Source organism: Mizuhopecten yessoensis, unplaced genomic scaffold (genome assembly GCF_002113885.1).
Source record: "Mizuhopecten yessoensis strain PY_sf001 unplaced genomic scaffold, ASM211388v2 scaffold716347, whole genome shotgun sequence".
NCBI classification, from domain to species: domain Eukaryota; kingdom Metazoa; phylum Mollusca; class Bivalvia; order Pectinida; family Pectinidae; genus Mizuhopecten; species Mizuhopecten yessoensis.
The window spans coordinates 1,226,110-1,241,502 of record NW_018480071.1 but is presented as its reverse complement, the minus strand read 5'-3'; the positions used below and the strand labels follow the sequence as shown (position 1 = coordinate 1,241,502).

The 15,393-nt window shown below is 37.2% G+C and overlaps 1 protein-coding gene across 1 annotated transcript; it reads right to left on the bottom strand.

The window, feature by feature from the left end:
- Nucleotides 1-614: 614 nt before the first annotated feature.
- LOC110443459 lies at nt 615-11,444 on the bottom strand. The gene is made up of 12 exons (XM_021487683.1): nt 11,347-11,444; nt 11,008-11,221; nt 10,698-10,745; nt 9,767-9,978; nt 9,112-9,201; nt 8,554-8,659; nt 8,209-8,354; nt 6,528-6,615; nt 3,265-3,429; nt 2,242-2,367; nt 1,732-1,849; nt 615-1,045 (listed from the first exon to the last, which is right to left on the bottom strand). The coding sequence occupies exons 1-12, from the start codon at nt 11,431-11,433 to the stop codon at nt 757-759; spliced, it is 1,689 nt and encodes a 562-aa protein (XP_021343358.1). The 5' UTR covers nt 11,434-11,444; the 3' UTR covers nt 615-756.
- Nucleotides 11,445-15,393: the final 3,949 nt, after the last annotated feature.

The following is a 15,393-nucleotide window of genomic DNA, read 5'->3' as shown; positions in this document are numbered from 1 at the left end:
GTGATGTTTGTGAACACGTGTGTGAAACACACGTGAAATTTCCTGACAATAGAAAAAAAAAGAAGTCTGTACAGCAATTTCTATCAAAAGCTACTTATAGTAGCTGATATTATTAATTATTAATTATTTTCTCAAGACGAGATACATTCTGTTGCTCACTAACATGGGATTTTGCTCCACAATGATTGTGTTTGTGGCTCATTTGCGTCAGCTGCTGCAATTGAATACCAGACTATATATATGAATAGCAGATAAACATGGTAAAGGAGCAATAACTAATGAGATGAGATACGGGGTCTCAACCCACGGAAGTTATTAAGTTGTCAAACACTCATCAAGCCGAGAGTTTTTCCCATTTGGGAATACTATGATACAGTGTATTGATGGGTTTCGAAGAAGCATACGTCTATGTTTAAATTGTTTGTATCGGAACCTTTCGTCTGAGAAATTTCATAAGACTTAAGTTCGTGTTTTGTTTACTCGATTAGTTGGAGAGATATATAAATGTACATATGAAGATAAACTGGAGTTAAAAGATGATTTTATGTTTTTGGTTCCATTTAAATATTACAACAAATAATTTGAAAAAATAAATTGTTAACAATGTTCTTTATTGAGAACTGTTACTTGCAATAGACAACATTTAAACATTTAAACAGAAACAATATTTTTCGAGAGCACAAACCTGGTAAACCTCTGTACCATTTTAAGCTATATTATCGTTTGTCGACAATTTATCGGACCGTTCCTCAGACCTCACCCCACCAAAGGCCCCTGTCCCGGCCCCCCGGCGGCTTTTGAGTAGTAGCAGAAGTGAAGAGTGGAAGTGGTGTCATGGTAACGAACAATGTCTACGGCAGGGTGAGGACCATAGCCTGCTGATGACTGACCATAACTGGAGGTAGGCATATCTTCGTTGTCAAGGCGTACGTATTCCTCCTTAGCAACCATGCCATGCACGTGCTGGCAACCACGTTTGTTTTTGAACAAGTAGAATGGTTTATCGGTTGGTAGAATGATAGGGTTCACGTACGAACCATCGGATCTAAGAATAAAACGAAGTTTAAAGGTACATGTATCAGATGAAGTTTGCAAGATCTAGGTATTATATGTAGAACATTCCTCCTGAGAATAAACATAAATATTTAAGTTTTGAAATGACTTTTATTTGGTATTAATGCTGCAGTCAATGCCAATTCGAGATGGAAACTATAGAGTTCGTGATGTCCGCCTCTTGAGTAGCAAATGTTAAGTTTGTATTGACAAAAGAATACATATATTTCAGTAACAATTTTTTAAATAGTTGCATAACAACATATTTACTTTTCAAACGATTGGAATTTGATCAAATCGTTTCCATAAAAAGCCATGTTATCACTACAGCATCACAACAATGGTGACATGTACCCTTTGAACCCTAATCTAGGCTTTGGTGGTCGATGTGGCACAGTTTATTTATAACTAATTATTTGGATTTAGTACTTACATGTAACGATAAGTATTAATAACTAAAGAGAAATCCAATTTATGGACACAGACACCGAGCTCGAATCGTTCTCCCAACCATACAAAGCCATAAACAATCCACCAAACACACGGTTTTGATAAATATATTGAGAGAATATCTCTTGAACCGGTAAGAAAAAATACCCTTCTCAATCTCTCAAACCCGTGATCCGTTCCTGTATTTTATGTTTTTGATGACGTCATTTCCTGTGCCGTATGACGTACCTACAGCAGTAGCTATATGTTGTATCCATGCTGTATGTTCCGTCCGGATAATCGCCGCCCAGGGAATTTTGGTTATTTGTATTCTCGTCGTCAAAATGGATAGTTCCTGCCATGAACCCTGTATAAAATTTGTTATTGTTACTATGTCATTCCTGAAATATGTTTTTTTCAAGTCTAAATAGGTTACTGGTAGGGCGTATAACGGGAAAGGGGATAGATCTACACCCTACCAGTAACCTATTCGACACATGCGTATACGCTCTCTATAGATAGGCGAAACGGCCCGGATCGAGTGACATAAGAAATATACAATTTCGTCACATCGGTGTACAGATAAACAATACAAATCGCTAACTCAGTCATAGCTTGAAAAAAGACAACTCCAACTTGGAACGTTGAGACAAGTTCAACGAGTACATACGTTGTGTATAAAGTACAACTTTGATATAACATGTTTCTAAACTGATAAATCTTATTGAAGTTATCCGGATATACAGCCACATGACATACCAAACGGGCAAGATCCGTATTTATAAATACAGTAGTCTCCCTTGGTCCAGTTTATACTGTACGGTGATTGGTTGGCGAGAGGTTTCATGCAGAAGTCAAAGGTTATAGACGATGGCGTCAGCGCTCCTATCGCAAATGTAAAAGAAAACAAAACGTCATGTTATTAAGTAAATAAAACGCCATGAAGATGTTGGTCAAATTCAAGTTATGTCTTATCCTACAAGTGAAGCTAAGAAGAACGAAATTCTCCAACATCTTTGAATCCCGAGCTATATAATCTACCATACCATAATATACAGACATGTGTTCATTATATCTATTCAACCAAGTGAAATGTAACTAAACTCTTTTTCGTGTCAACTTCAGTATCCATACGCGTACGCTTTTGATAAGAAAGGCGACTTAGACAATCAAAACATTCAAATTATGCTGGGGGTTTTTTGCGCGCGCTAATATCTGACACGTGCTAAAGTTGTGAACACACGTAATGACTTTAATTGGGAATATAAGCATTCAATTTTCATCTCAAAGTTTAATTATTAATGTTATTCAAATAACTACCTAGATAATACTTTCTATGTCCATGTTCATGTCAGAATCTGTTCAAACCGTACTGAGCTGACAGCAGAGGATTTTTAAGTCCTACAGTCAGAATAAAATCTGTGTATCTGTGTGATGTTTTTAAATTTTCATTGCATAACAGGCTATATGTTTTCATCATTTCTGACATTTTGGGCGTTTGTCTATTTAAGCTGGTTATGTTTTGGAAGGATAAACAATAAAGACTAACTGACGTCATGCTTTATACCAGATGTTTGTTTCAATCAATCAAATCCACCAATCTATCGTCATCGCTCGTCAACAACATGGTGTCAGTATTTCCTCGATATATTTTGATTATTTCTCAATTAAGTTTCTGATATGGAGGTATATATGCTGCTTAATTTACTTTTTAGAAATGATAAAAACTACAAGTCAAAATGTTCATAATTTACAAACGGAACTTATTCTGCCATTTCTTACCCGCAAAATGATTATCTGCTGACCAGGTGTTGTTTGGGTTAGTGGTTTCCGTGTTTTCCTTTCGGTACCCCTCTGTCCAGTTGAAGTGACCGGGACAATCCGAAATCGGTTTTGGAAGCCCGTATGTTCCACTTGGCCAAGTGATAGGTATGGCGAGAGGAGAGTCTGACGATGAAAGAAAAAATATGCGTACAATGGATTGGTATTTGCTCAGACGGGACGATGACCGGAACTATTGCACAAGTATTATATGAGGTATTTGTTCAGACGGGACGATGACCGGAACTATTGCACATGAATTATATTAGGTATTTGTTCAGACGGGACGATGACCGAAACTATCGCACATGAATTATATTAGGTATTTGTTCAGACGGAACGATGACCGGAACTATTGCACAAGTATTGTATTAGGTATTTGTTCAGACGGGACGATGACCGGAACTATTGCACAAGTATTATATTAGGTATTTGTTCAGACGGGACAATGACTGGAACTATTGCACACGTAATATATTATAGGTATTTGTTCAGACGGGACGATGACTGGAACTATTGCACAAGTAATATATTAGGTATTTGTTCAGACGGGACGATGACCGGAACTATTGCACAAGTATTATATTAGGTATTTGTTCAGACGGGACAAAGACTGGAACTATTGCACACGTAATATATTATAGGTATTTGTTCAGACGGGACGATGACTGGAACTATTGCACAAGTAATATATTAGGTATTTGTTCAGACGGGACGGTGACCGGAACTATTGCACAAGTATTGTATTAGGTATTTGTTTAGACGGGACGATGACCGGAACTATTGCACAAGTAATATATTTAGTATTTGTTCAGACGGGACGATGACCGGACCTATTGCACAAGTATTATATTAGGTATTTGTTCAGACGGGACGATGACCGGAACTATTGCACATGTATTATATTAGGCTTCATTCGGATTCCCTTAATATAGTAAAGTTACGCTTAGTTTAGTTTATTTTCCGATACAGGATCTATATGATCCCCTACAATGGACTCGAACATGTTTTTTTTTTATATATATATATATAAATATATATACATGTACACATAAATGAAAGTTAGGGCATGGATATCACATGTTTAACAAGTTATGTTAACTCTGTATTTATAAATGATTTCCTGATCAATCCAGTTTTTATCGAGTCTGTTCTTAAATGTATTTCTTGATGGTGCTGTATCACATCCTCTGTAGGACGGTTCCATAACTTCACTATTCGTAGTGAAAATAGGTTGTTCCTTATTTCAATGTTTGGATGTTGTGGGTAAAGATTTTTGGAATGTCCCCTTATACCATGTCTTTCGGCATAGTCCTGCCACAAATTAAGGTTTCGATCATAGACACCACTCGTGATTGTGCACGTCTGTCACTTAAAGTATGTAGATTTAGTCTTGTTAGCCGCTCCGGATATGACAAATCCCCAAATCCCGGCATTTGTTTCGTTGCCCTTCGTTTTACTCTTTCGAGCATATCAATTTGTTAAGCTCTTTATGGGTACCATACTGTATTTGTATATCCTAGATGAATTCTGACTAGAGTTTATATAAGAGTGGAAAAGTGTGTTCATTGATGTATTGAAATGTTATTTGAATGACAGCGAACATTGAATTTGCCTATTTTACCTGCACTTATTTGGTCTTCAAATGTTAGGGCAGTGTCTACAAACACTCCAAGATCCTTCTCGTGGCATGCTTCTTTTAATGCTTCATTGTTTAGGTAATATGACGCACGACTTATGTATATATTTTTACATTTTAAAGGATGAAATTTCAGAAGCCATGTGTCGATCCATTCGGAGAGTCTTTTAATATCCGCTTGGACATCATTTGTATCTTCAATCCCATAATTCACTTTGTACAGTTTTGTTTCATCATTAAAAATGTAGCCGGTAGAGTTGATATTATCTGAGAGATCTAAATTTGTCGTATGGACAGAAGGGGTCCCTGGACGGATCATTGGGGCACTCCAGATGTTATTGAAGTTCAACTTGAATTTTCGCACTTCAACGATTACATTTGTTATCTTTTTAAAATGAAACTTGTCGTCTATTTAAAAACCTGTTCACTAAACCCGTACGATGACATTTTACTTATGAATCTTTTATGTGGAACGGTATCAAAAGATTTTTGAAAGTCCATGTAAATGTACTCTATCGATAAAGCATGATCTAAAGCATCGGCCCATTCGTTCAGTACCTTCAGAAGCTGTAGAGTAGTTGACCTGCCTGGAAGGAATCCGTATTCCTTCGGCGAAAGTAGCTTATTTTACCTCATATGATCCACTATGTGTCTCCGCAAGATCGTCTCTATTACCTTACAAACTATGGATGCCAAGCTGACGGGCCTGACTACAAGTTCCCAGGGTCACAGTTATCGCCTTTCTTGTAGTTGGCGCTAATGTTATTTTTCTTTCCAATCATTTGGCATTTCTCCACATGTCAGTGAAGTATTGCACAATATCGCCAGTGTTATTGCGAAGGAATGTTATCCATCAAGTCCCGGAGACTTGTAGATTTCAAAAGCTTTGAGTTCTTTCCTTACTTATTCTTTATCAATAAATATAGGTGACATTGGTACCGATATTTTCCTGTTTGAAATCTGCAGAATCTCACCTCCATCTGACGCTTCCTTTACAAAAACACTCTTAAAACATGTTGCAAGTACATTTGCCTTTTCTTTATCCGTAACCGATTTGCGCGACTGATCATTTCCGTGCACGGTTTAGAGGTCGCAGATATCACTTTCAGTTTAAGATTTGGAGCTAATATACCTCCAGATAATTTTCGGGCTCTGTTTGGCATCAGGTTCTAGGTTCTAAATCCTATCTGTTTTTTCTTGTTTGTGATTTAACTTTTTCTTATTTTGCAGTATTCTCGCCTGATGGTTTCGTACTCAGAAACAAGATTTTTTCTCCGAGTGCGTGTTTCTTTCTGATAAACTATCTACATTTTAGTTGTTACTATCGATTGGGTATCCTTGCTTTCTGTTGTAACCAGTAAGAAGTTCTAAAGCGAATGTGTTTTTGTTTAATTTCCTGTATCTTATAATTAAAGCATTTCCAGTTTATACCTCAAGGGATATAAATTTGGAAAAGTTCTTATCTTGTCAGCAAATCGTCACACAAGAAACTGTTTTTCTTATGGAGTTAATCCGAACATTAAGTTATGTGAATATAAACTGAAATATCAGACATGCGTAATACATCTGCACCTTTTCACTTTACCTGTGGGTGTGGAGGCTCCGACGACTCTAGGATAAACTGCGAGCGCCTTCAGAATGTTGGCTCTCCATTTACTCAGACTGGTGCCCTGCTGTATAATCAACATAAATGATTTTCGGAGAGGAAAAAAGTCGGTTGAGGCATTATGTCTTAAAGAACACAAAATCTAAACGTTTACAGAATATGAAGCTGCTGGTACATAATCATGCTCGATTCCAATACAACTCCCTTATGAGATCAACTACGCATCGGAAACTTATTTTCCCAGCACCGTTTTAATAACAATAATTCGAGGTTCTTACATTGTATATGCCGCTTTATAACAACCTAGTTCGTAGGTCGTCTCAAAGCGTTTCACAAAGAATTATCCGTGGTTACAGGGCCTTTGCAACCAGCCAATATCTTTCTCAATTCCCTGGGAAGCATACAGCCGTAGCTGCCATTTCAAAGCTCACAGCTAGCATTCAACAATGCTAGCACTGCCCAACCACGTACTTATTTACAGCTGAGTAGACTGGAACAAGCGGAGTAAAGTATCTTGCTCAAAGATACAACACAGTGCCGTACCGTGACTCGAACCCGCAACCCTTCGGTCACGAGCCCGGCGTCCTTCCACTAGACTACCGTGCCTCCCGTTATAGCTTTGACAGAGTCTTTCCGGAGAAAAAAAATCCTATTTTGTTAAACGTTTATAAAGATATAATAGTAAATAGATACTTAAATATCAAAGGAACAGAAATAAATCAACAACTGCGTTCTGAGATTAAAACTGCAACTTGGCCAGATCTGTGTTCCAACTAGGGAGTCCAAATCATGATATATAAAAATATATAATGTATAAAAGGGATTGTAAGCCTTTGTTTTTGTTTCACAATTATAACTTATACTGTTATCCATATGAGTAATTTTAGAGTAATTTTACAAATGATATAGGGCGCTATATTGTATATTATTAATATTATTATGTATCATCAATATAATCAATTAAGCTACCTGGTCTACAGTAGGACCCTGTCACAGTCTTACTAAAGCTGTATCCAAATCAAAAATCAAAATAAATGTATAAAAAGTTATAGAGGATACTTTACTGCGGTAGTATAGGGATCGTTAATATCGATAAACTTATATGCTTCAGATTTCGCAAATATATTTTCCTTTTGGTATTGGCCCTTAACCGCCAATATGATCAAATCCAACGTTTTTTAAGCGTTATTGAATTCACGAGTCTTCGACACACAATTTTAAGGTAAACGTGTACATTTTGAATCTTGTGTGCTTGTTTTTTCTGGAGTATTTGAATTCGCGATGAAGAGGATGCTATTTCAGAGTAATCGTAACCGTTTCAGGATTATTTATTTTTTTGCAGGAGATTTTAATTCGTGAATGATGCAGTCTCCCTGCGAAATTTGTATGTCACGAAAACATTTTTTCCAAGATCAACTTCTTTATTTATTTACTTATTTTTTGTGTGTAGATATACGGCATTAAAAACGTACTCAATTATTTAACTATGCGAACAAGGCAAGGAACTGGGTCCTGATCTTTATTTTTGATATTTAAGACGTTCTTGTTCGTAATAAGGTTTCTTAATTTCGCTGGTAAATCAACGCAAAAATGAATGCCTTCGCAAAAACGGAAATATTGCAGGAAATTAAGAAGTATGAATAGATTGTTTTTTATTCACCTCCTGTGAGCAAACACCTTGCTGTACATAATATTCGAAGTTCGTCCATACTTCCGGTTTTAAGGCGCCATCTAGCGTAAGAAGAACAAGCTCGATCTCGTCGTTATACATCATATCTCCGGCTCCAAGTGTGTCGTGATATTTACCTACCGGTAAAATAGAAAAACAACCGGAAACATTGATGTATACTTTGACCGCTTTTGTGATAATTGATAATCATGATAACCTAACGAAACTCTTCATGCACAAATGTGCTAAATCTGAAACACTAGATGTGTTCGGTAATTTATTGACACAGATGTATATTCATAAAATGGGCAAAGAAGAGTGAGAAAAGATACTGACCAACCAAGGCGCGATATTCATTTCTATATTTGAAGGATTCCATATCAACACCAAGCGATGCGTCGAAGCCGTTCATTGGTCCTCCGATCGAAATCTCGTCACTAGCCTGCAATAGCGAGACAAGATGAGATTTCATAGAACTGCAACTTAAGTGTCTTTAAAACGTAATCACTGCATATGAAAACCATTTGAACGATTTTAATATATTTCTGATTTTCTCTCTAGATAAATAAAAAGCTATCTCGGTCAAAAACAAATTTGAACGTGCTTGTGAATACTACTAACATGGGGGAGATGGGGGATGCAACTGAATGTAACTTCAGAAATTCTTTTGTAGTAACAGCGGTTTGAGAAAATAATTCCATTCCACCCTTAAGTCAATGATAAGTGTTTGTGATAACTAATTAATCAACATTTATATAATGATAATTATTATTATATATTTTATTTAACCAGTGTAACATTCCCTCACCAACCCCGTTCACCACCCTGACCCGTACCCCACCCCGTTGTTTTATAAACGTTTAAAGGACTCGTTGTAATGTTATTTAATCTTACGTTGTTGACGATGAAGTTTATGTACTGGCTGAGTGTTGTTTGGTACCTGTACGTCAGCTTCTTACCGACTTCAACTTCGGTGATCACGTGCTGCAAAACAAAAATAAAATCGCGTGCTGAAATGGTCAAGTAATTTAACGTGCTTGGAAGGATAAGTAATCTCATGTGCTGATATATATTAGTACATGTAATTTCAAACGGCTGAGAAAGATAATTTTATCACTTGCTCACATGAATGATACCCAATAAATGTTACGTGCTTCAATAGATATACATATATAGTATTAACTGACATATTAAACCTTCATAATACATTCTTAAATATTCAAACGAACAATCGTTAAAACATTAAAAGGAGCGATATTTGAAAACGTTCACGGATGGTTTCTGACTATTTGCTAGAATACATTATTGCTTTACACTTCAAAATAAACGTTACACCTTTTTTGGAAAAGAAACTCTGGTATTTTTGGAAAAACTGAACAGCAAATCTCCACTTAGGTACATTCTAAGCAATGCAAAATGCTCATTTACATTCGGCTACGCCCTTTTGCCAAAGAAAGGCAAATGGTGGTTTCCCACTAAAATATTTTTTCATAAGTTTGTATGTAATTGACATTGTCCGAATTAACAAGGTTCCGATGTACAAACTGACCGTTCCCCACTCCTGTATGAACTTGACGTAAGCGTCCTGGTCATACGTCGTTGGAAGCTGGCACGTGGCGGCAGCAAATTCGTTCGTTACGGACATATGAGCTGATTGGGCAAGATGAAGCTTCAACCGCGCATGCCCCATATTGCAGAAAGAAGTGTAGTCCTGGAAAATGTAATTGTGTCGAGCAGTCTGCACGGCGATGGCCTTATAGCCTGCCAATTAAAAACGTGTATTACGTCATTCTTATATGCGGTTATGTATGTTTGACACAGTGTAATGTTTGGATAGATAAATACAATAGAAATATCTACTGTGAAATGCATAAAAAAAGTTCATAAGACGATCTGCTTGCATTTGTGATAACCAATTTAGAAAATGCCCCTTTTTCACATCATTACATGTTTATTCGCTCCTGTTATATAATACAGCCGGAAAAGAAAATAAAAAAAAATGAACTGATTTTGATTTCAAATGTTTTTAAAGGAAATGTTTCTGTGAATTTCATTCCGTAGCTCAATGTATGTTTTCTGTTTTTGCTAGAATGTAATAAAATTGTATTACTAAGACATTTCATACAATGTATTGATCATAACTAATATGGAATGTGTTGAAAAGCAATTGTGTTAAATCACAGACACAATCACGTTGTAAACACCAACTTACTACCTTGAATGTAACATCACAATTTTGAACTTGCAATAATAGTATCTCTGTTAACGCGTGTTCTACGTCATCAGTGTTAACGTGTGTTGTATGTCATCACTTTTGTTAACGTATATTATTTGTAATCACTGTTGCTAACGTATGATATGTGTCATCACTTTTTTTAACTTGTGTTCTACGTTATCAAATGTTTATTATTTCACGCATACACAATTCCAATAACTTATGTTTAACTGAACAGTTATTTGCTACGTTTTTGTACAATTACCTGAGCTAAGAGTAAAGGCGTACTCTGAAAGCCCACCTTCTGCATCCCCTGTTAAAAAGAAAACAAAACCGGTAGTAGTAACAGCGGAAATTAACAGGCCTCAAATAAACTGTTACACAGTGAAACACAATTGAACATAATCAAAACGAACACAGAATAACATAAATGATATAATGTACGTGTGCATACTTATCAAACAAATGTGAACAGTTGTATAGCTGTACTTTAAAACAATAAGAAATGTTCAATTAGAAATTAAATGCAAAACAATATGAAAGGTGCCCTTCATTAAAAGTGAAAAACGACGTACCTGATGACGTCACAGCTTCGCGGAGTCTATCCTGGTAAGATTTAGTATTGTAAATGAGATTGTACTCATGCGATTTAAAACAGCTATCCCGGTGTTCAAGCTCAATTTGAGGGGGAGTTCCTGTTAGACTTTGTGTAACGTAGAAAATTTTCTGTGTTATTTTTAAACCAGGGTCGTCCCCGGCTTTGTCCCAGAAACCACCATCAGGGTTACCCTAGAAACGCAATAAAATAAGAGAATCATGGTACAGATACAGATACAGAAGTCGTTAAAATAACACAAAATGCGAGAACAGCTGTAATGCTCCTTACAATATTTGATTTTTGCCCCTTGGTTTACCTTCAGCAGATCATATCCGGCTCCTATGAAGTGAATGACGTTTGGATGGTGAATCTGGGGCTGGATCTGATTCGGAAATGGGTACATACCGGAAGGGTGTGTACTGTTCGCCACTCCGCTGGTGACTCCGCCGTTTTGGACAAATTGACGTCTCGCATGACTGTCGACCAATGAAAATGTCAGGAATACACACAATAGGACTCCAGGTATAAACCCCATTTCGCGTATTTTTCACCCCTGCAATGCATCAAAAAAATCAGAAAGAATATATATCTTCATTTCCATGTGACGTAACTAATATGTGTATGACGTCACATACAAACAGATACCGTTCAATCTTTCAATTTTGCATATCCTAGAGATATGCATTCAAATTAGGTATAAATTAAAGACACAGAGAAATTGTAGGCAGATATAATTTTCCTATGTCAAAGGAGATTAATAACTGTATATATGGTGTGTGAACGAAGCAGATGTTAAGTTAACAAATGTTGATTCCGAGATTAATCCTAGGCAACTGGGTTATCCATTAGTAATAATAAAATTAAATACCTTTAATCCTTAGAATGTCTATTACCCTCAACACCGGTGTAATGGCGGGCGTGGTTTGAGTCACAAGGCGTTTGGGGGTCAGTGATTTGAGAGAACAATCGCTATCGTCACTTAACGGAAGTGCAAGATAAGTAGTGGTGACGTCAAACAGTTATGGCATATCTCTGACAAAGTTTTCAATACCTTGTTATCTTAACGAAATTCAAACGTAGATTCTCGTTAACGCTTTGAAGATGTGTGTATATTTGTAGAAATGTAAAAGTATTTAAAATGATTTATCACATATTGAGTTATTTTTTTTTTATCTAAATGCAGTTTAAGTGACTTTTGTTGATTTAACAATATCTGAAAACAATTGCATTGAATTGCCGGTAAGCTAACCAAGCTTTATACAGAGAAATGACCTTTTGTCTTAGATTTCACACGTGTGCAGCCTTGATAACTTGATGAACGGACGTGATAACAAGGCTACCATTATTTGTTCTTCACTTAACGACCCATAATAAAATTTCCAATTTTTCTTCTTGACGTCTGAAGCCATATTTTAGGCCCATATTCATTTTTTAATTGTCGTCCACGTCTCTACAAACGTCCGATACCGAATCAAAATTCGTCCCTTTGCTATATACTATCAATTTACGTATATTGCTTAAATCATTCTGTAAAGAACTGCAAGATGTATGGTGCCTTTTTACTAAGTAGTATCTAATACAATCCGGATTGTTTAAAAGTCATATTTCTGATTTTGTTTCGAAAACAAATTATCGTGTAAAATAGGTGTTACAACGTTATTATTGTTATCGGTATGAAATACGAGAGTTTACGAACCTGCGTCGTTTGAGAACGGTTTTTATAATTGTTTTTCGTAACTCGGTTTCCGAAACCAAGATCGGTGGTCGGATGGCGCAGTGGATAGCGCACTCGCCTTTCACCTTTCGTAAAAAAGTATAGGGTGACCTTCCCGACAACGTGGGTTTTCCCCGGGTACTGCAGTTCCTCCCATCCGGGCTAACAACATCCTCGCTAGCAAGGGGTTACGCTAACGTTCGCTCTATGCACCCCTTGGATTATGGCATAGCAAAATTGAAGGCTCAGTATGCACCACCTTGTTGATGAGACGAGAAGACTAGTTTGATCCTTTGATGTACATCAAAAGAATATCGCGGTCATGTAACGGTAAAAGGTGTCGGGCTTTGAAGTCGGGCGTCTCACCTTTGTAATCTTCAAAGGCCAGGTATCAGCCTAGCGATTGGTAAGTATTTTTTTACCTGATACCAATCAAACAGCTATCTTCGTGCCTTCAATTTTCCCATGACATATTCCAGGGTTGCAAAGAGCGAAAGTGAGCGTAACCCCTAGATATCGAGGATAGGCCAACAAGAGTGACTAGTATAAGTTGAAATAACTTGTTTCAGAATTGTTGTAAAATAAAGTTATTTATATATATATATATAAACCAAAATTTCTAGTAACAGAAAGCTCCTAATAGTCTAACCATTCTACCATTATACCTCAAACAAATTGCAAAAGAAAACAAACACAGTTGTAATAAGTAGATCGTGTAGGTATATATCACATGTTAAAATTCGAAAGAAATCGAAAATGACTAATTTTCGTGGTTTTTTGTGTGAAATATTACTTAAATTTAACTGTATTACTCCCATCGGTCTTTTTCCAACACAGAAATAGCATTTGAACATGTAACATATCGAAACCGTTTAGTGCTAGTGTTGTCATTTGGCCTGATTCGGCATACGGTTCGGAATTCTATGATTACCACACTGTCCTTTCTCTTATGACGCGACATTGCGTGGCAAGATACGACGGTAAATATGGTATCGACCACTCAGCTAGACACTAACAGCAGTTGAAACCTTATCTTACAAGCTGTCGAAAACGTCTCATTCATTTGTGAAGCAATGAGAGAAAACGTCAGGTCTCTTGACTCTTTAACGGTGAGAGACACATTGTTTTGCAAATATGACAATATGAAAGGAAGAAGGAAGGGTACATGTACCACTGTTGGTCACATCCTGTTAGACAAAGGTACGCATCCTGTTAGACCAAGGTATCGATCCTGTTAGACAAAGGTGCGCATCCTGTTAGACAAAGGTACGCATACTGCTAGCCAAAGTTATCCATCCCGTAAGAGAAATGTACGCATTCTGTTAGACAAAGCTACGAATCCTGTTAAACAAAGGTATCCATCCTGTTAGACAAATGTGCACATCCTGTTAGACCGAGGTACGCATCCTGTTTAACAAAGTTATGCATCCTCTAAGACATAGGTACGCATCATGTTAGATAAAGGTATGCATCATGTTGGACCAGGGTATGCATTCTGTAGGACAAATGTGCGAATCCTGTTAGAAAAAGCTACGCATCCTGTTAGACATAGGTACGCATACTGTTAGAGAAATGTACGCATTCTGTTAGACCAAGCTACGAATCCTGTTAAACAAAGGTACGCATACTGTTAGTCAAATGTATCCATCCTGTACGACAAAGGTACGCATCCTGTTAGACAAAGGTACGCATCCTGTTATACCAAGGTATGCATCCTGTTAGACAAAGGTACGCATCCTTTTATACCAAGGTACGCATCCTGTTAGACAAAGGTACGCATCCTGTTATACCAAGGTACGCATCCTTAGACAAAGGTACGCATCCTGTTATACCAAGGTACGCATCCTGTTATACCAAGGTACGCATCCTTAGACAAAGGTACGCATCCTGTTATACCAAGGTATGCATCCTGTTAGACAAAGGTACGCATCCTTTTATACCAAGGTACGCATCCTGTTAGACAAAGGAATGCATCCTGTTAGACAAAGGTATGCATCCTGTTAGACAAAGGTATGCATCCTGTTAGACAAAGGCATGCATCCTGTTATACCAAGGTACGCATCCTGTTATACCAAGATACGCATCCTGTTAGACAAAGGTATGCATCCTGTTAGACAAAGGCATGCATCCTGTTATACCAAGGTACGCATCCTATTAGACAAAGGGATGCATCCTGTTATACCAAGGCATGCATCCTGTTATACCAAGGTACGCATCCTATTAGACAAAGGTATGCATCCTGTTATACCAAGGAACGCATCCTGTTAGACAAATGTAAGCATACTGCTAGTCAAAGGTATGCATCATGTTAGACAAAGGTACGCATCCTGTTATACCAAGGGATGCATCCTGTTATACCAAGGTACGCATCCTGTTATACCAAGGTACGCATCCTTAGACAAAGGTACGCATCCTGTTATACCAAGGTACGCATCCTGTTAGACAAAGGAATGCATCCTGTTAGACAAAGGTATGCATCCTGTTATACCGAGGTACAGATCCTGTTAGACAAAGGTAAGCATCCTGTTATACCAAGGTACGCATCCTGTTAGACAAAGGAATGCATCCTGTTAAACCAAGGTACGCATCCTGTTAGACAAAGGGATGCATCCTGTTAGACAAAGGTATGCATCCTGTTAGACAAAGGTA

Excerpts from the sequence above, each read along its gene's own strand:
- LOC110443459 (XM_021487683.1), bottom strand. The coding sequence starts at position 11,433 with ATGTACCCATTTCCGAATCAGATCCAGCCCCAGATTCACCATCCAAAC. Across the intron at positions 6,616-8,208 it reads AAGGTGTTTGCTCACAGGAG|CAGGGCACCAGTCTGAGTAA; the intron begins GTGAATAAAAAA and ends TTGATTATACAG. Across the intron at positions 3,430-6,527 it reads CGGAGCCTCCACACCCACAG|ACTCTCCTCTCGCCATACCT; the intron begins GTAAAGTGAAAA and ends TTTCATCGTCAG.